The 21,536-nt window shown below is 44.7% G+C and overlaps 1 protein-coding gene across 1 annotated transcript; it reads right to left on the bottom strand.

The window, feature by feature from the left end:
* Positions 1-19,178: 19,178 nt before the first annotated feature.
* On the bottom strand, positions 19,179-21,312 carry LOC133251778 (carbonyl reductase [NADPH] 1-like). Its single transcript, XM_061424573.1, has 3 exons — positions 20,834-21,312; positions 20,053-20,160; positions 19,179-19,855 (listed from the first exon to the last, which is right to left on the bottom strand). The coding sequence occupies exons 1-3, from the start codon at positions 21,120-21,122 to the stop codon at positions 19,392-19,394; spliced, it is 861 nt and encodes a 286-aa protein (XP_061280557.1). The 5' UTR covers positions 21,123-21,312; the 3' UTR covers positions 19,179-19,391.
* Positions 21,313-21,536: the final 224 nt, after the last annotated feature.

Here is a 21,536-nt window from a genome sequence, read left to right as displayed (position 1 = left end):
TTTAAGAATGACTGCATCATTATTTTGAAACAAAATTATACTGACTAGTATGGAATAAGCTGTATAGAAGTTCTATACAGTCAGCAAAAACAAGACTAGGAGCTGACTGTGACTCAGATCATGAACTCCTTATTGGCAAATTCAGACTTAAATTGAAGAAAGTAAGGAAAACCACTAAGACCATTCAGGTATGACCTAAATCAAATCCCTTAATGACTATACAGTAGAAGTGACAAATAGATTCAAGGGATTAGATCTGATAGACAGAGTGCCTGAAGAACTATGGATGGAGGTTTGTGACATTGTACAGGAGGCAGTGATCAAGACCATCCCCAAGAAAAAGAAATGCAAAAAGGCAAAATGGTTGTCTGAGGAGGCCTTACAAATAGCTGAGAAAGAAGAGAATCGAAAGGCAAAGGATAAAAGGAACGATATACCCATCTGAATGCGGAGTTCCAAAGAATAGCAAGGAGAAATAAGAAAGCCTTCCTCAGTGATCAACACAAAGAAACAGAGGAAAACAATAGAATGGGAAAGACTAGAGATCTCTTCAAGAAAATTAGAGATACCAAGGGAACATTTCATGCAAAGATGGGCTGAATAAATGACAGAAATGATATAGACCTAACAGAAGCAGAAGATATTAAGAAGAGGTGGCAAGAATACACAGAAGAACTGTACAAAAAAGATCTTCATGACCCAGATAGTTGTGATGGTGTGATCACTCACCTAGAGCCAGACATCCTAGAATGCGAAGTCAAGTGGGCCTCAGGGAAACAATGGAAACAGTGACAGACTTTATTTTTGGGGGCTCCAAAATCACTGTAGATGGTGACTGCAGCCATGAAATGAAAAGACGCTTGTTCCTTGGAAGAAAAGCTATGACCAACTTAGACAACATATTGAAAAGCAGAGACATTACTTTGCTGACGAATGTCCATCTAGTCAAAACTGTGGTTTTTCCAGTAGTCATGTATGGATGTGAGAGTTGGACTATAAAGAAATCTGAGTGCTGAAGAATTGATGCTTTTGAATCGTGGTGTTGGAGAAGACTCTTGAGAGTCCCTTGGACTGCAAGGAAATCCAACCAGTCCATCCTAAAGGAGATCAGTCCTGGGTTTTCATTGGAAGGACTGATGTTGAAGCTAAAGCTCCAATACTTTGGTCACCTAATGGGAAGAACAGACTCATTGAAAACGACCCTGATTTTGGCAAAGATTAAAGGCAGGAGGAGAAGGGGATGGCAGAGGGGATAAGATGGTTGGATGGTATCACCAATTCTATGGACATGAGTTTGAGCAAGCTCCAGGAGTTAGTGATGGACAGGGAGGCCTGGTGTACTGCAGTCCATGGGGTCACAAAGAGTCAGACACGACCGAGCAACTGAACTGATCTGAACTGAAAAAGAAATATGTGGAATTCTCCAGGCAAGAATACTGGAGTGGTTTGTCATTTCTTTCTCCAGGGGATCTTCCTGACCCAGGGATAGAACCGGGGTCTCCTTCGTTACAGGCAGATTCCTTACCATCTGAGTCAGCAGGGAATGTCTCAAAAAGAATACAGCAGCTTTAAAGGTAGTAAAAGAGAAGAGACTTCAATATATATTAAGCGAGAAAAGTAATTCTGGCAATGAAAAGCTGGAAGAAGGACTCAGTTCTTGTCTCCTCTGAAGAAGGAATTCAACAAAGAGACCAAGATTGTGAAAAAGATAAAAGTGTTTGTTACAAGAAATATACATGTAGAAAAAACAAAATCCATGTGAAAGAGCACATAGGCAAACCTGGAATGAGTTGTGTCGCATAGGGGTGGCTTAGGTTGCATACTTTAGGGCAGATCAGATCACATCAGATCAGTGGCTCAGTCGTGTCCGACTCTTTGCCACCCCATGAATTGCAGCACGCCAGGCCTCCCTGTCCATCACCAACTCCCGGAGTTCACCCAGACTCATGTCCATTGAGTCAGTGATGCCATCCAGCCATCTCATCCTCTCTCATCCCCTTCTCCTCTTGCTCCCAATCCCTCCCAGCATCAGAGTCTTTTCCAATGAGTCAACTCTTCACATCAGGTGGCCAAAGTACTGGAGTTTCAGCTTTAGCATCATTCCTTCCAAAGAAATCCCAGGGCTGATCTCCTTCAGAATGGACTGGTTGGATCTCCTTGCAGTCCAAGGGACTCTCAAGAGTCTTCTCCAACACCACAGTTCCAAAGCATCAATTCTTCGGCGCTCAGCCTTCTTCACAGTCCAACTCTCACATCCATACATGACCACAGGAAAAACCATAGCCTTGACTAGCCGGACCTTTGTTGGCAAAGTAATGTCTCTGCTTTTGAATATGCTATCTAGGTTGGTCATAACTTTCCTTCCAAGGAGTAAGCGTCTTTTAATTTCATGGCTGCAGTCACCATCTGCAGTGATTTTGGAGCCCAAAAAAATAAAGTTTGACACTGTTTGTACTGTTTCCCCATCTATTTCCCATGAAGTGATGGGACCGGATGCCATGATCTTCGTTTTCTGAACGTTGAGCTTTAAGCCAACTTTTTCATTCTCCACTTTCACTTTCATCAAGGGGCTTTTGAGTTCCTCTTCACTTTCTGCCATAAGGGTGGTGTCATCTGCATATCTGAGTTTATTGATATTTCTCCCAGCAATCTTGATTCCAGCTTGTGTTTCTTCCAGTCCAGCGTTTCTCATGATGTACTCTGCATAGAAGTTAAATAAGCAGGGTGACAATATACAGCCCTGACATACTCCTTTTCCTATTTGGAACCAGTCTGTTGTTCCATGTCCAGTTCTAACTGTTGCTTCCTGACCTGCATACAAATTTCTCAAGAGGCAGATCAGGTGGTCTGGTATTCCCATCTCTTTCAGAATTGTCCACGGTTTATTGTGATCCACACAGTCAAAGGCTTTGGCATAGTCAATAAAGCAGAAATAGATGTTTTTCTGGAACTGTCTTGCTTTTTCGATGATCCAGCAGATGTTGGCAATTTGATCTCTGGTTCCTCTGCCTTTTCTAAAACCAGCTTGAACATCAGGAAGTTCACAGTTCACATATTGCTGAAGCCTGGCTTGGAGAATTTTGAGCATTACTTACTAGTGTGTGAGATGAGTGCAATTGTGCGGTAGTTTGAGCATTCTTTGGCATTGCCTTTCTTTGGGATTGGAATGAAAACTGACCTTTTCCAGTCCTGTGGCCACTGCTGAGTTTTCCAAATTTCCTGGTATATTGAGTGCAGCACTTTCACAGCATCATCTTTCAGGATTTGGAATAGCTCAACTGGAATTCCATCACCTCCACTAGCTTTGTTTGTAGTGATGCTTTCTAAGGCCCACTTGACTTCACATTCCAGGATGTCTGGCTTTAGGTGAGTGATCACACCATCGTGATTATCTGGGTCGTGAAGATCTTTTTTGTACAGTTCTTCCATGTATTCTTGCCATCTCTTCTTAATATCTTCTGCTTCTGTTAGGTCCATACCATTTCTGTCCTTTATCAAGCCCATCTTTGCATGAAATGTTCCTTTGCTATCTCTAATTTTCTTGAAGAGATCTCTAGTCTTTCCCATTCTGTTGTTTTCCTCTATTTCTTTGCATTGATCGCTGAAGAAGGCTTTCCTATCTCTTCTTGCTATTCTTTGGAACTCTGCATTCAGATGTTTATATCTTTCCTTTTCTCCTTTGCTTTTTGCTTCTCTTCTTTTCACAGCTATTTGTAAGGCCTTTACAGACAGCCATTTTGCTTTTTTGCATTTCTTTTCCATGGGTATGGTCTTGATCCCTGTCTCCTGTACAATGTCACGAACCTCATTCCGTAGTTCATCAGGCACTCTATCTATCAGATCTAGGCCCTTAAATCTATTTCTCACTTCCACTGTATAATTATAAGGGATTTGATTTAGGTCATACCTGAATGGTCTAGTGGTTTTCCCTACTTTCTTCAATTTCAGTCTGAATTTGGCAATAAGGAGTTCATGGTCTGAGCCACAGTCAGCTCCTGGTCTTGTTTTTGCTGACTGTATAGAGCTTCTCCATCTTTGGCTGCAAAGAATATAATCAATCTGATTTCAGTGTTGACCATCTGGTGATGTCCATGTATAGAGTCTTCTCTTGTGTTGGAAGAGGGTGTTTGCTGTGACCAGTGCATTTTCTTGGCAAAACTCTATTAGTCTTTGCCCTGCTTCATTCCATATTTCAAGGCCAAATTTGCCTGTTACTCCAGGTGTTTCTTGACTTCCTACTTTTGCATTCCAGTCCCCTATAATGAAAAGAACATCTTTTTTGGGTGTTAGTTCTAAAAGGTCTTGTAGGTCTTCATAGAACCATTCAACTTCAGCTTCTTCAGCGTTACTGGTTGGGGCATAGACTTGGATTATTGTGATATTGAATGGTTTGCCTTGGAAATGAACAGAGATCATTCTGTCGTTTTTGAGATTGCATCCAAGACTGCATTTCAGACTCTTTTGTTGACCATGATGGCTACTCCATTTCTTCTGAGGGATTCCTGCCCGCAGTAGTAGATATAATGGTCATCTGAGTTAAATTCACCCATTCCAGTCCATTTCAGTTCACTGATTCCTAGAATGTCGACATTCACTCTTGCCATCTCTTGTTTGACCACTTCCAATTTGCCTTGATTCATGGACCTAACATTCTAGGTTCTGGAGAAGGCAATGGCACCCCACTCCAGTACTCTTGCCTGGAAAGTCCCATGGACGGAGGAGCCTGGTGGGCTGCAGTCCATGGGGTCGCTAAGTCGGACACGACTGAGCAAATTCACTTTCACTTTTCACTTTCATGCATTGGAGAAAGAAATGGCAACCCACTCCAGTGTTCTTGCCTGGAGAATCCCAGGGACGGGGAGCCTGGTAGGCTACCATCTATGGGGTCACACAGAGTTGGACACGACTGAAGTGACTTAGCGTAGCGTATGCAATATTGCTCTTTACAGCATCTGACCTTGCTTCTATCACCAGTCACATCCACAGCCGGGTATTCTTTTTGCTTTGGCTCCATCCCTTCATTCTTTCTGGAGTTATTTCTCCATTGATCTCCAGTAGCGTATTGGGCACCTACTGACCTGGGGAGTTCCTCTTTCAGTATCCTATCATTTTGCCTTTTCATACTGTTCATGGGGTTCTCAAGGCAAGAATACTAAAGTGGTTTGCCATTCCCTTCTCCAGTGGACCACATTCTGTCAGATCTCTCCACCATGACCCGCCCGTCTTGGGTTGCCCCACAGGCATGGCTTAGTTTCATTGAGTTAGACAAGGCTGTGGTCCTAATGTGATTAGATTAACTAGTTTTCTGTGAGTATGGTTTCAGTGTGTTTGCCCTCTGATGCCCTCTTGCAACACCTACCATCTTACTTGGGTTTCTCTTACCTTGGGCGTGGGGTATCTCTTCACGGCTGCTCCAGCAAAGCGCAGCCGCTGCTCCTTACCTTGGACGAAGGGTATCTCCTCACTGCCGCCCTTTCTGACCTTCAGCGTGAGATAGCTCCTCTAGCCCCTCCTGCACCCACGCAGTTTTCCAGATTTTTTTCCGGTCAATCATCCCCTATTTGGTCCTGATGTGGGTGCACATCTCTCAGCCAAGATGGATTCCAGCTGGTGTCTTTTCCTCCTTTTGTCCTTCCCCTAGACTGAGGGCCTCCTCTGCGCATGTGTCTGACCAGAAAACCCACAGGAAAGCACCCAGTCAGGGCTCAGTGCTCCTGCTGGCATGCATCTCACAGCATCAGCAGGAGACCAACTGCAGTTGCTCAGTCCAGGGCCTGTACATCTCTTACCTCAAAAGCATGGTATCATATAGAGTGTATATTAGTTTCTGTTGCTGCTGCAGAAGTTTATTGCAAACTTAGTGGCTTAATACAAAACAAATTTATTATCTTACAGTTCTGATGCAAGTCTGAGTTCAGTCACTCAGTTGTGTCCAACTCTTTGTGACCCCATGAACCACAGCACGCCAGGTCTCCCTGTCTATCACCAACTCCCAGAGTTTACCCAAACTCATGTCCACTGAGTTGGTGATGCCATCTGATCATCTCATCCTCTTTCATCCCCTTCTCCTCCTGCCCTCAATCTTTCCCAATATCAGGGTCTTTTCAAATGAGTCAGGTCTTCGCATCAGGTGGCCAAAGTATTGGAGTTTCAGCTTCAACATCAGTCCTTCCAATGAACACCCAGGACTGGTCTCCTTTAGGATGGACTGGTTGGATCTCATTGCAGTCCAAGGGACTGTCAACAGTCTTCTCCATCACCACAGTTCAAAAGCATCAATTCTTCGGTGCTCAGCTTGCTTTATAGTCCAACTCTCACATCCATACATGACTCCTGGAAAAACCATAGCCTTGACTAGACAGACCTTTGTTGGCAAAGTAATGTCTCTGCTCTTTAATATGCTGTCTAGGTTGGTCATAACTTCCCTTCCATGAGGTAAGTGTCTTAATTTCATGGCTGCAATCACCATCTGCAGTGATTTTGTAGCCCAGAAAAATAAAGTCTGACACTGTTTCCAATGTTTCCCCATCTATTTGCCATGAAGAGATGGGACCTGATGCCATGATCTTAGTTTTCTCAATGTTGAGCTTTAAGCCAACTTTTTCACTCTCCTCTTTCACTTTCATCAAAAGGCTCTTTAGTTCTTCTTCACTTTCTGCCATAAGTGTGGTGTCATCTGGATATCTGAGATTATTGATATTTCTCCTGGCAAATTTGATTCCAGCTTGAGCTTCATCCAGCCCAGCATTTCTCATGATGTACTCTGCATAGAAGTTAAATAAGCAGGGTGACAACATACAGCCTTGACGTCCTCCCTTCCCAATTTGGAACCAGTCTGTTGTTCCATGTCCAGTTCTAACTGTTGCTTCCTGACCTGCATACAGGTTTCTCAAGAGGCAGATCAGGTGATCTGGTATTCCCATCTCTTTTAGAATTTTCCACAGTTTGTTGTGATCCACATAGTCAAAGGCTTTGGCATAGTCAATAAAGCAGAAATAGATCTTTTTCTGGAACTCTCTTGCTCTTTTGATGATCCAGAGGATGTTGGCAATTTGATCTCTGGTTCCTCTGCCTTTTCTAAAACCAGCTTGAACATCTGGAAATTCACTGTTCATGTATTGCTGAAGCCTGGCTTAGAGAATTTTGAGCATTTTGAGCATTTTGGCATCCAGGCTGTCTGGCTCTAGGTGAGTGATCACACCATCGTGATTATCTGGACCGTGAAGATCTTTTTTGTACAGTTCTTCTGTGTATTCTTGCCACCTCTTCTTAATATCTTCTGCTTCTGTTAGGTCCATACCATTTCTGTCCTTTATCAAGCCCATCTTTGCATGAAGGGCAACCCACTCCAGTATTCATGCCTGGAAAATCCCATGGACCGAGGAGCCTGGTGGGCTACAATCCATGGGGTCACAAATAGTCGGACATGACTGAGAGACTTCTGTGTGTGTGTGTGTGTGTGTTGCATGAAATGTTCCCTTGGTATCTCTAATTTTCTTGAAGAGATCTCTAGTCTTTCCCATTCTATGGTTTTCCTTGATTTCTTTGCATTGATTGCTGAGGAAGAGTTTCTTATCTCTCCTTGCTATTCTTTGGAACTCTGCATTCAGATGCTTACATCTTTCCTTTTCTCCTTTGCTTTTCACTTCTCTTCTTTTCTCAGCTATTTGTAAGGCCTCCTCAGACAGCCATTTTGCCTTTTTGCATTTCTTTTTCTTGGGGATGGTCTTGATCCAAGTCAAGTTGCAAGTCTTGATTGGGCTAAAATCCAGGTGTCAGCCAGGCTACATTCCATTTTGGAGGTTTTAAGAAGAAATGTTTTATTTTTATTTTTTGCTTTTTTCCAGCTTCTAGGGGCGGACTGCATTCCTTGGCTTCCTGCATCTTCAACGCAAGCAACATTGCATCTCTGACTATCCTTCCGTAGTCACCTTTTCTTCTGACTACAGCCTAAGAAGGTTCTCATCTTTAAGGATTAATATGATGACACTGGCCTACCTGAATAATTCAGGATAATCTCCCCATCTTAAAATGCTTATTAACATTAATGACATCTGCAAAATCATTTTTTGTCATGTAACATAACCTGTTCTCAGGTTCTGGGCATTAGGGAGTGGGCCTCTTGGGGAGGAGGTGTTATACTACTGTGTTACTCTACCATTTTGTGTAAAAAATATTGAAACATACTGTGTCTGAAAGGGCACATAACAAACTGGTGTGTTTGGGGAGAACTGGGTAGCCAGGGGATAGGAAGGCTGACATTTCACTGCATATATACCCTTCTGATCATTTTGATTTTTAATCAGTGTGCTTGTATTTATTTACCATAAGTGAAAATTTTAAGGCTCTTAAGCTGTGCGGTGGTTCATCAGTGTTGTATTGTTTGTCTGTGTGTCTTTAATTTGTTGTTGGTCAGTTGCCAGTCGTGTCTGACTCTTTGAGACCCCATGGACTGCAGCACACCAGGTCTCCCTGATCTCTCACCATCTCCTGGAGTTTTCCCATGTTCACGTTCATTGCATCGGTGATGCCATCCAGCCATCTCATCCTCTGACTCCCTTCCCCTTCTGCTCTCAATCTTTCTCAGCATCAGGGACTTTTACAATGAATCAGTTCAGTTCAGTTCTCTTACTAAAAACAAACATACATTGAACCAGAGGGTCACTAGGTGGTGCCCTTTCACTCTTTCTGATAAGTCCTAGTCACATGGTTTTGACTTTGCCTGCTGTTTACTCTTGTGGGAACTTAGTTCCTCCAAGAGGGATGGAACCCCCAGGCCCCTGCAATGGACCACAAGTGTTAAACTGTGGATCACCAAAACACGAATAATGGTAGGCATCAGCACACAGACCCCTCGCATTTAGTTTCCTAAATTTCTTTACCATCCTATTACATTTGAAGCCTGTTTCCTCCTCTGTAAAATAGGGGCTATAACAGTGCCAGCTCATAGCAGTGATATTAGGAAGACTAAACAAGAATCTGCATAGACATGTCTAAAAAGACACACCTAGTAAGCACTGGGTAAATGTTAACTATTGAGATTAACATCCACTTCCCTGGTTAGGCTGTTTTCCCACTAACTCTCCTATTTGTGTCCTAGTTTTCTAGCCTTTCAGTTCAATTCAGTCACTCAGTTGTGTCTGACTCTTTGCGAGCCCGTGGACTGCAGCACACAAGGCCTCTCCCTGTCTGTCACCATCTCCCTGGAGTTTACTCAAACTTGTGTCCATTGAGTCAGTGATGCCATCCAACCATGTCATTCTCTGTCATCCCCCTCTCCTCCTGCCTTCAATCTTTTCCAGCATCAGGGTCTTTTCCAATGAGTCAGTTCTTTGCATCAGGTGGCCAAAGTATTGGAGCTTCGGCTTCAGCACCAGTCCTTCCAATGAATATTTAGGACTGATTTCCTTTAGAATGGACTGGTTGGGATCTCCTTGCAGTCCAAGGGACTCTCAAGAGTCTTCTCCAACACCACAGTTCAAAAGCATCAATTCTTCGGCACTCAGCTTTCCTTATAGTCCAACTCTCACATCCATGCATGACTACTGGAAAAACCGTAGCTTTGACTAGATGGACATTTGTCAGCAAAGTACTGTCTCTGTTCTTTAATATGCTGTCTAGGTTTGTCATCCTGGAGGATGGCATGGCAAACCATTCCAGTATTCTTGCCTGGAGAATCCCTGTGGACAGAAGGGCCTGGTGGGCCCATGGGGTTGCAAAGAATTGGACACGACTGAGCGACTAAGCACAGGTTTGTCGTAGCTTTTCTTCCAAGGAGCAGGCGTCTTTTAATTTCATGGCTGCAGTCACCATCTACAGTGATTTTCGAGCCCAAGGAAATAACGTCTGTCACTGTTTCTATTGTTTCCCCATCTGTTTGCCATGAAGTGATGGGGCCAGATGCCATGATCTTAGTTTTCTGAATGTTGAGTTTTAAGCCAACTTTTTCACTCTCCTCTTTCCCTTTCATCAAGAGGCTCTTCAGTTCCTCTTTGCTTTCTGCCATAAATGTGGTGTCATCTGCATATCTGAGGTTGTTGATCTTTCTCCCAGCAGTCTTGATTCTAGTTTGTGCTTCATCCAGCCCAGCATTTCACATGATGTACTCTGCATAGAAGTTAAGTATGAAGGATAACAGTATACAGCCTTGATGTACTGCTTTCCCAATTTGGAACCAGTCTGTTGTTCCATGTCCAGTTCTACCTGTTGCTTCTTGACCTGCATACAGATTCTCAGGAGACAGGTCAAATGGTCTGGTATTTCCATCTCTTGAAGAATTTCCCAAAGTTTGTTGTGATCCACACAATCAAAGGCTTCAGTGTAGTCAGTGAAGCAGAGGTAGATGTTTTTCTCTGGAATTCTGCTTTTTCTGTGATCCAACATATGTTGGCAATTTGGTCTCTGGTTCCTCTGCCTTTTCTAAAACCAGCTTGAACATCTGGAAGTTAACTGTTCATGTATTGCTGAAGCCTGGCTTGGAGAATTTTGAGCATTACTTTACTAGCGTGTGAGATGAGTGCAATTGAGCGGTAGAACATTGAACATAGAACATTGAACTTTCTTTGGCATTGCCTTTCTTTGGAATGAAAACTGTCTGTTGTAGGTTTTTCATTTGTGATAATCATGGGGTTCATATATGTTGTCCTATAACTACATCCTACTCATTTTAAGCTGGCAGTCATTTAAATTCAAATTTTTGCTTCCCTTCCCCACATTTTTTTGATGTCATATTTTACATCTTCATGCTTATTCCTTAATATGTGTAGTATTTATAATTCCTTTTACAATTTTTTATTTTCTCATCTTCACACTAGCTTATTTCAGTGGTTGATCCCCAGTGTTTACTATGTATTTGCCTTTTCTGGTGGTATTTTCTCTTTCCTAAATATTCTTACTTCCATCCCACTTAGGGAAGTCCCTTTAACATTTCTTAAAGAGTGGTACTCTTGATGAACTTCCTTAGTTTTTGCTTATCTGAGAAGTTCTTTATCTCTCCTACTCTAAATGATAATCTTGCTGAGTATCCTAGGTTGCAGATTTTTCCACTTTTAGCACTTTGAAGGTATCATGCTACTCCTTTATGACCTGCAGAGTTTCTACTGAGAAATCAGCTGATAGCCCTACGGAGGTTCTCTTGTATATGACTCTTTTTATTCTCTTGCTGACTTTAGAATTTTCTTATCTTTACTACTGCTATCGTAATTCTGATATGTTTTGGTATGGGGTTGTTTGTCTTATATGGAACCCTCTATACTTCCTGTACTTGGATATCTGTTTCCTTCCTCAGATTCAAGATGTTTTCAAAACTAACTTTGTCAAAAACAGTTGCCATCCCCTTCTCTGTCTCTTGTCCTTCTGCGATCCTTATAATGTGAATGTTTGTATTCTTAATGTTACCCCAAAAACCCCTTAAGCTGTTTTCATTTTTTAAAATTTGTGTTTCTTTCTTCTTCTTTCTCTTTTGACTGTACTTTGAGGCAAGCAGGATCAAACCCATGCCCTCTGCAGTGGATGTGTGGAATCCTAACCATTGGACTGCTAGGGAATTCCCTAAAATTTGTGTCTCTTTTTACTGTTCTGATTGGGTGATTTCCATTATCTATCTTCCAGATAAGGTATATTTTCTTCTGTATCACATAGTCTTCTAATCATTCCTTTACTGTATTTTTATTTCATTTCTGATTGGGTCTTTTTATATGCCAAACTCGAGTCTCCTGCATTGCAGGCAGATGCTTTACTGTCTGAGCCACTAGGGAAGCCCTTATTTTCTACTTGCATGTGACATCTTTTCAGTAGATCTTTTCTTTCCCTAATTCAGTTAACATTTTTATGACCAATGCCTTGAACTCTGTATCTGGAAAATTGTTTGTTTATGCTTCATTATTTTTTTCTAGGATTTCTCTTGCTGTTTCAGTTGAGAGTATTTCTTCTGCCTTTTTCATTTTGGTTAACTTTCTCTGCCTCTGTCAATCAGGTTATACAGTTATGTACTATAGTCTTGAAGTAATGTTCTTCTGTGGGAGTATCCCTGTGTGGGCTATGTGTGCCCAATGCCTTAAATGGGAGGGCTGGAATTAGGTGAACGTAAGTCACATTTTTCTTTAGAGTATGCTGGCATCTCTCACCTTGGTATTGAGTGTGGCTGGAGATGAAGAGTCTAGAGGTACAGCTGGAGTGAGGTGGACTTTCCACTCTGCTCAGTGACCATCACTGCACTACTGGGAGCAGGTTCTGATCCCAAGTTCCTGCGACAGAAGCCTTGAGGGTCTGGCCCAAGCTGGCTCTTTTCCCTTTAAGTGTATGTATTCCCTTCTCCCCACGCCAGAATCCTTGCCCAGAGGGACAAAGTGCTGAGGCCCACGGCCTGTGTGGGTCCTCGTGTCGTGTGGACTGCAGACAGAGGCCCCTCGCTGTCTTTAGTGTGCTGCCCGTGCAGGTGCCTGCGGTTGTTTCCTTCAGTCGGCTCAGACTCAGCCTTGGGTGTAAGTTCACTCTGTCCCTCACAGGTAATCCCTGACACTAGACTTTCCGCCTGACCCCCTGCACTTTCATGGAGCCACAGAGCAGGGCAGTTGGGACCCACAGAGATTCTTGTATTGTGAGTGACTGCAATCGGAGTTCTGGGATGCTTTGGTGTGCTGCTTGAATAAGTGCCAACAATGGCTACTGGCACCTCACCCAGGCTCTACCCTGGAACTGGGTCACCTGTGTCCCACGGTAGGTTCTTTTCCCTGGTTATGATTGCTCCAGACCCCATCTGCTACCTCCTTCTTTCCCTGCAAGGAAAGGCCAAATGTACCAGAAGGCTTCTAATGATCAATTACTGCGTCCAGCCCATTCCTGATGCTGCTCTGTGAGCCAAGTCTGGACATAGCCCTCTTTTGATACTATCTCTGAGAAACACAATGGTTTACAAGGCAAAGAGGTTTGCTTCCTTCAAGGAAAACTGCTATTGAAGGGTTGGGGTGGAGGGTGGGGTGGTGGTTAGGGGTTCCTGGTAGATGAGCAAAAACCATTTTCTTGCATGGAAAGGAGAAAAAAAGAACCCTGAACAGATAAAAAGGAAGTAGTAATTGTTATCTGCTGGGACCATTATCCACGGCAGAATGGCAATGGTGGCTATTTCCTGAGATGGAATGAAATTACTTAGATTAATTGCTTCTGAAGACATAGCTCTCGTTGCTCACTTAAAAGACTCGTGACAGAGTTAGAAAAAAGTGATCCTATGGTTAGACTTTCAGAGTGGGCAGGGTTCCTAACTGTGTGGCATTTCCAGTATGCTTCCAGGCGGGACATTTGTTTATGAAGCTTCTATTGAGTGCAAAGTCATTAACCAGAACTTATGATTTAATGGTTACCTCATCCTTGCTGCTGCTGCTGCTGCTAAGTCAATTCAGTCGTGTCCGACTCTGTGTGACCCCATAGACGGCAGCCCACCAGGCTCCCCCGCCCCTGGGATTCTCCAGGCAAGAACACTGGAGTGGGTTGCCATTTCCTTCTCCAATGCATGAAAGTGAAAAGTGAAACTGAAGTCGCTCAGTCCTGCCAGACTTAGCGACCCCATGGACTGCAGCCTACCAGGCTCCTCCATCCATGGGATTTTCCAGGCAAGAGTACTGGAGTGGGATGCCATTGCCTTCTCCGACCTCAACCTTAGGATTGCTAAATGTGCCTTTGTTCTGGTATTGTCCTGTATCATAGTTATGAAGTGGTGTATATAGTTAGGTATTATTTTACAGAATTAAGAAAGAAAAGATCTTTGTGATTCCAGTGTGTACTTCAAAACTAGCTAATATGATGCTGTGATGTTGATTTAGGCATTGATAGTCCTCTGGTGTATGTTTAGAAAAACATAATCATAGGGAGCAAAGTAACAGCTTAGTTGAGGAGTAACAATTGTAAAGTAGACCTTACTCTTCAAATAAGGGTTCCATACTTGCTTTCAGGGGCTGTCACTTTCCACTTCCCCAGGGTTGGAAATCTTACATGGGAAATGACAAATAACGTGACAGTAGAGGCATCTATACAGCATGGAGTGCTTTGTGAGGGGAAGGTGTGTGGTGAGCAATTCCTGGAGCCTTGGGGGAGCTGGGTGTGGTCTGGGCAGCACGAAGCTTCTCGTCACCGCCCCTGGTGCAGCCGAGCCCCTCTTCCAGGGACTCGTGATATAGGACACTTGGCGCTTCTAACTTCTTTTCAGCACTATCACTTATATCCAGAAAATTAATCTGTGCATCTATCCTATCCTATTACCCCCATTTTACAGTTGAAGGACACATTTGGCTTAAGGTCGTGCAGGAAGGTGGTAAAGCCTGCACTCTACCAGGTGTTTGTCTTGTAAAATTTCTAACAGAAAAGTTGGGAGAATAGCTGGCAGGCCCAATCTGGCCATGGTTGTTGACTTATATATTGTCTCTGGCTACTTTCATGGTATAAGAGCGGATCTGAGCAGTTCCCACAGAGACTATTTCAACCTGAAAAGCTGAAAATATTTCCTACCGGTCCTGCCTATAAAGGTTGTACACCCGAGTTTTACTCTCTTTTCTCTTGACCTACCTTTTGATATATTACATGCAATATATTACACCAGGGAAGATGGGGATTTCCCTGGTGGTCCAGTGGCCAAGACTCCAGACTCCCCAGGCAGTGGGGCCCAGGTTCGATCCTTGGTTAGGGAACTAGATCCCACATGCCCTAACCAAAGAGTATATGTGCCACAGCTAAAGACCTCGCACGTGGCAAAGAAGATCCCACGTGTTGCAACTAAGACCAGGTGCCACCAAATGAATAAATATTAAAAAAAAAAACAAACTTCTGAACTGGTTCAGCATATAACCAGTCTGCACAAATGGACATTTATAAAGAACTATTTATTCATTTATTGATTTCTCTTTATTATTTATCATCCATCCTGCTTTTCCTCCCCTGAGATCACAGAAGACATCACAGAAGGCTTCACAAAATTAGCAGCCATTTCCCAGTGAGAACTTGAAAGGGATACTTTGATTCTTTTTTCTTTCTTTTGTCTGCCTAGGGAGATTTGTGACAGTGTAAGTGTCTATTTGGTGAATCTGGGATAGCGATATAAAGGGACCCATGGGTGAGCTGTGAGTGAGCTCAGCATTGCACAATTTTTTCTCGGAAACAAACTCTCCATGACGGCCCTTAGCATCTGAGGGCAGAAGGGCCAAGTACACGGGGGCTCCTTCTTCTGGGCTTTTGGGGGCTTTGAGTCCTGCCATGTCGGTTCTCACCCACCCTGGGCAGCAGGCATTCAGGAGGATCTTGTCCCGTCCTCTCTGCTCACTCAGTTTCCTGGCTTGGATTCTGGACAGGGCCGTGATGCCGATTTTCACCACTCCATATATATTATTATCCGGCCAGCCCTCCTTCCTGTGCACCCCGTTCTTTGTGTCTTCCACAAATTTGTTCATGAGCCCCACCAGCTCCTCCTCTGTGATGGTCTCACTCCTCAGTTTCTGCTGCAGTTTTTGATGTGTAGGTTTTCAAAGCTGCAAAGCTCACTCTGCTTGACACATTCACCACTCTGCCTAAAACACAATACAGATCATTGCCTAGAAGGGTGCGCACAAACATGATGAGTACCCAATTTGCTGGGGTGTTGGACCTCTAACTTCCATTTGATGGCCAGTTACCAGTTTCTGTGAGATTGGTTAAGACTGCTTATACCATAGAAGTACATGAAACAGCCTGTTGGCCTGTCATAGCCATGATGTCTAGGATGAGAACAGAGAAAGCAATGCTCCAATGGGGAGGTCAGTGTCCAGATTTACTGGTGCTGGAGGGTCTGAGCACAGGCAGTGACATCCTCTCTTAGCTCACTTATCGCAGATGCCTGTAAGGTGAAGCTACATGCTGTCAAGACCACTCCTGCTTGAAACTTGACAAGGTCAAGCAGAAGCCCTGGGAACATCTATGGGATATGGACATAGGACGTGGTGATGAACTGAACCTGTTGAACATGGCCAGGTGCGGGGCGTGCAGGGCCTTTTCAAGCAGAGCTGACCAGGCTGGGGGCCAGCAGTGGTGAGATAGCATGGGATGGGGGGGTCTGTCACAGTCAGAAAAGCCAAGGACTGTGTTCCCAGCCAGAGAAGGCAATGGCATCCCACTCCAGTACTCTGGCCTGGAAAACCCCATGGGTGGAGGAGCCTGGTAGGCTGCAGTCCATGGGGTCGCTAAGTCGGACACGACTGAGCAACTTCACTTTCACTTTTCACTTTCATGCATTGGAGAAGGAAATGGCAACCCACTCCAGTGTTCTTGCCTGGAGAATCCCAGGGACAGGGGAGCCTGGTGGGCTGCCGTCTATGGGGTCGCACAGAGTCGGACACGACTGAAGCGACTCAGCAGCAGCAGCAGTGTTCCCAGGTTCAGTGCTGTGAGTACTTGAGAAGGAGGCCGTACCACTTTCCCTCCCTCCTAGGAGGGGCCAGATATTCCAGAAGGTTCCTAATGACCACTCCTGACTGCACCCCTTCCTGGTGCAGCATCCTGAGCCAAACCAGGACACAGCCCTCTTTTGATTCACCTCTGAGATACACTGTGGTTTGCAGGGTGGAGTGGTGAGCGTCCTCCAAACAAAACTGCTTGGTGAATGGTCATTAGGGGACTAGGGATTCCTGGCAGAGGAATAAAAATCATTAGAGGTGCTGCATGCATGCACGTGTAGGTCTCCAAAAAGAGGAAGGAGTACAGTTACTATCTTGTGCTGGGTCCATCAAACCCGAAGAATTGGAATGGTTGCTTCTTCCTAAGATGCAATGAAATTACTTAGGGTAACTGCTTTGAACTGTGGTGTTGGAGAAGACTCTTGAGAGTTCCTTGGGCAACAAGGAGATCTAACCAGTCCATCCTATAGGAAATCAGTCCTGAATATTCATTGGAAGGACTGATGCGGAAGCTGAAGCTCCAATAGTTTGGCCACCTGATGTGAAGAACTGACTCACTGAAAAAGACCCTGATGCTGGGAAAGACTGAAAGCAAGAGGAGAAGGGGACGACAGAGGGTGAGATGGTTGGATGGCATTGCTGACTCAATGGACATGAGTCTGAGCAAGCTCCAGGAGATGGCGAAGGACAGGGAAGCCTGGCGTGCTGCAGTCCATGGGGTTGCAAAGAGCTGGACACAAGTGAGCAACTGAAAAACAACAACTACTACTTCTGAGGACATAGCTCTGCTTGCTCTCTTGATAGAAACTCAGCTTGTTAAAGACTTTAGTCCTGTGATTAGACTTTCAGTGTGGGCAGGCTACCTGACTCTGTGAAATTCAATGTGTCCCATATAGAAGGGTTGTTTATGAAACTTTTACTGTGTTCAGGGCCATTGACAGGAATGTTGTATTTAAAAGTTACATATCCCTAGGTTTGTTGAAAATGTGTACGTTTTGATTTGTCTTAGGTCATAGTTAACAACTGGTTTATCACGTAGGCTTTGTTTTTCTGGAACTAAGGGTATATGATCATTGCGATTTCACTATCCATTTCCAAACTAGCAGGTGTGATGCTGACTTGATCTAAACATGTGTGATCCTCTGCTGTCATATGGTGTGGGATGTGGGGGGAGGAGGAAAATAACAGACTAGTTGAAGGCCTACAGTTGTGAAGTCAACCTGACTCTTCAGGGAAGGGCCCTGCCTTTGTCTTCAGGGGCTGTTGCTTTACCAGGGCTGACAATCAGAGGTGGACAGTGACAGCTAACCATGAAAGTAGGGGCATCTGTACCACATGGAGCTTCTGTGAAGAGGCAGACAGTCTTTGGGGCCCTGGGGAGCCGGATATGGGGTTGGAAAGTGTCAGGGGACGTTCAGCTTTAAGGGATCCAATATGTTATTCTCTTCTTTTGTGTGCGGTTTCTCAAGGACTCTATTCCTTATCAGTTCCTGGAAAACTAGAATGAGCGGAGCTGCATGCAGTTCTCAGGACTGAGATCATGAGAAAAGGCACCTGCTTGGATTCCTTTCAGTGACTCCCTTCAGTGACCTTTTACTTAAAGGTAGTCTATTCAGTTATGCCCCTCTTACTCAGGATGTGGAATGCTTTCTGGCCCTTTTAAGATTGTTATTTGCTTGGCTTTGTTTTTGCTCTATTTTGTTACTGCCTAAAGCTGCCTTGTATGAAGATATATAAACGTGCATTTCTGAAAATAAAGCACCCTTGTTTCACTTGAGACTTGGATCCCCTGCGTCCCTCTTCTCATCGACTCCAGTCCCTAGGTTCCGGTCTACAAAGCCCGTGACAGGGAAGCAGGAAGCTGCCCTGGGTGCAGCTGGGCCCCTCTTTCAGGGACTCATGATAAAAGATACTTGGCACTTCTGATGTATTTTCAGCACTGTCAGCTATATCCAGACAGTTAACCTTTACAGTACCACAATCCTATGACAGTTCTCATTTTACAATTGAGGGGATACAGCAGATGTGGAATTTTGCTCAAGGTCACACAGGAAAGTTGCAGAGCCAGGCTTTTTTGGTTCAAGATGTTTATCTTGAAAGATTTTAAGTAGAAAGTTTAAAGCATAATAGTGGATACCCATGTGTCCTCCCAACTAGGTTCAACTGTTATGCATATGTTACTCTAGTTATGTGTTCCACTTCTGTGTGTATTTTGCAGAACCATGCTAATGTTGTAGACCTCCTGACACCTCATCCCACAAAAATGACACATTCACGCTGAAGAGATTTGATAGCGATCTCTCATACCCACTCATACCCACCCATTCTCAGTTTTCCCCATTGTCTCAGATTCTCGTAGGATGTTATCTTTCATACCAGCACCCCCTCACATTTCACATTTACATTGCTTTTTTTCCCAATGAGTTTGTGTTTACAGGCACCAGAGCAGATGTTTTCCCTCACGGTGTGGTCCATGTTATACTAGAGGCTGGTCAGCTAAAGCTGGCAGACCCAATATGGCCATGCTTGTTGGCTTATATATTGTCTCTGGCTACTTTCTTGGTAAAAGAGAGCAGGTGAACAGTTCTCACAGAGACCACTTGAACCTGAAAACTAAAAGTATTTCCCATCTGGCCCCACTGATGATAATTCTTTCCCCAAGTAGTACTCTCACTTTCCTTGACCTACATTTTGGTCTATTGGACTTCTGAACTGGTTCGGCATATAATCAGTTGGAACAAACAGACATTTATAAAGAACCATGTATTCATCTATTGATGTTTATTCTTTATTTGTCATCCATTCTTCTTTTATTCCCTGGGATTACATAAGAAATCACAAAAGATCTCACAGAATAGTAGCCATTTCAAAGTGGCTTTGAAATTTACATAGACATAGGCATGTTTGGTTTTTTTCATGGGGAGATGTTTTGAACACTGTGTTTTCTTAGTCTAATCAGGACAGGTAACCAAGTGGGGCCTATGGGTAGAACTCAGGCAAGAATTGCCATTTTGCAACTTTTTTCTCATGGACAAACTGTCCATGAGGCCCCTCGGCATCTGAGGGCAGAAGGGCCAAGTACATGGGGGTCTCTATTCCTTCTTCTAGGCTTTTGAAGGCTTTGGATCCCCCCATGTCGGTTCTCACCCACCCTGGGCAGCAGGCATTCAAGAGGATCTTGTCTCCTCCTCTCTGCTCACTCAGTTTCCTGGCTTGGATTCTGGACAGGGCCGTGATGCCGATTTTCGCCACTCCATATATATTATTATCCGGCCAGCCCTCCTTCCTGTGCACCCCGTTCTTTGTGTCTTCCACAAACTTGTTCATGAGCCCCACCAGCTCCTCCTCCGTGATGGTCTCACTTCTCAATTTCTGCTGCAGTTCAGGGCTGCAGCTTTCAAGAGCTTTGAAGCCCCATCCGCTAGACATGTTCACCACTCTGCCTAAAATGCAACACAAACCATTGTCTGGGAAGGTATGTATGAGAATAATGAACACCCAATTTGCTGAGATGTTGGACTTGATTCCCACTGGAGAGCCAGTTATCAATTTCCTATGGGATGTAGGGGATCTGGGAATTAGAGGCAGGTGGGCCTAGATCTTGTCAGAAACACTGCAGTTTGGGCTCAGTCAGACTCACCTTGGGGTTTTATTAGAGGCAGGAGTTCTGTGCATATATCCCGGGTCCCAAAAAAATTTGTTTTCATGGTCATTTCTGCCTTAATTGGAGTTGGCGTGGGATCACTAACTTTTAGGGCAAAAAACAAAACAGGATAAATAAATATAAGCCATACGGTAAAAATGCTTACTTGATACAGTATTTTTTCCTGTGAAATGTTTTAGTCTAAGAGGTGGGTGGAGTTAGTGAACAGTATTGTGCCAGTGGGAATTTTGCGGTTTGATGTGTGCTCAGTCACTTAGTCCTGTCTGATTCTTTGCAACCCCATGAACTACAGCACTCCAGGCTCCTCTGCCCATGGGATTTTCCAGGCAAGAATACTGGAGTGGGTTGCCATTTCCTTCTCCAGGGAAGAAATCGGTTACAGTTCGATAATGCCGTGTATTTGTGTACGATGGCATCATCAGGGGAGGCTGAATGAAGACAGCTCACACAATCTCTCACTCTACCACTCTTTACAACTTTCTATTGGTTTCAAAGCAAGTTAAAGATTTACCCAACTGGTCCAAAGTTCAATGAAATCAATATTGTAAAAATCCTAGGCATTGTCCTTAACACTGATATCAAAGCTATTGCAAGGCCTTCTTGCTGGAAAAGCTTGTAATCTCGAAGGACTTGCTCTCCCTGTGACCTCCAGCCTAAGGCGGGGGTTCTAGATCCCACAGCAGAGGTTCAGGCAGTAGCCCCGCCCCGTCAGGCTCCCCGCACAGAGGCTGTAACCCTCTAGCTCCCACTCACTTACGCTGGAAGGCGATGCCCGCGTTGTTGACCAGCACGTCGAGGCCCCCGTACTCCTTGCGCAGGAAGTCGCGCAGGGCGTGAATGCTCTGAAGGTCAGTGATGTCCAGCTGGTGGAAACGGGGGCTCAGGCCCTCAGCCTGCAGCTGCTGCACGGCCGCCCGACCCCGCGCCTCGTCCCGCGCCGTGAGCACCACGTCCCCTGGGAACCGCCGACACAGGTCGCGCACGATGGCAAAACCGAGGCCCTTGTTGGCCCCGGTGACCAGCGCTACGCGGGTGGAGGACGACATGGCCGGTGGGCAGGGCCCTTTGAATTAGAGCTGACAAGGCTGGAGACCCACGGGGTGGCGCGGCGTGGGACGTGGAGACCCGCCGCACTCCAGAAGGCAAAGAACTGTGTCCTGGGATCCAGTGCAGTGACTACTTTGAGAAGGAGGAGGCCCTGCCTTCTACCCGCTTAAGGAGGGATCAAATGTTCTGTAAGGTTACTAAACACCACTTTTGGCTCCACCTCTTTCCGCGTGTACAGTATTCTCAGTCAAGCCAGGGCACCGCCCTGTTTTTTTCTTTAAAGTTTTTATTATATGTTGGAGCATTGGGCTTCCCTGGTGGCTCAAACGGTAAAGATTCTGCCTGCAGTGCTGGAGACCCGGGTTTGATCCCTGGCTTCGGAAGATCCCCTGAAGAGGGGAGTGGCTACCCAT

The sequence above is a fragment of the Bos javanicus genome, chromosome 1, assembly GCF_032452875.1.
Source record: "Bos javanicus breed banteng chromosome 1, ARS-OSU_banteng_1.0, whole genome shotgun sequence".
In the NCBI taxonomy this organism is placed as follows: domain Eukaryota; kingdom Metazoa; phylum Chordata; class Mammalia; order Artiodactyla; family Bovidae; genus Bos; species Bos javanicus.
The sequence above is the reverse complement of the archived record's forward strand: the minus strand, read 5'-3'. Positions and strand labels throughout refer to the sequence as shown.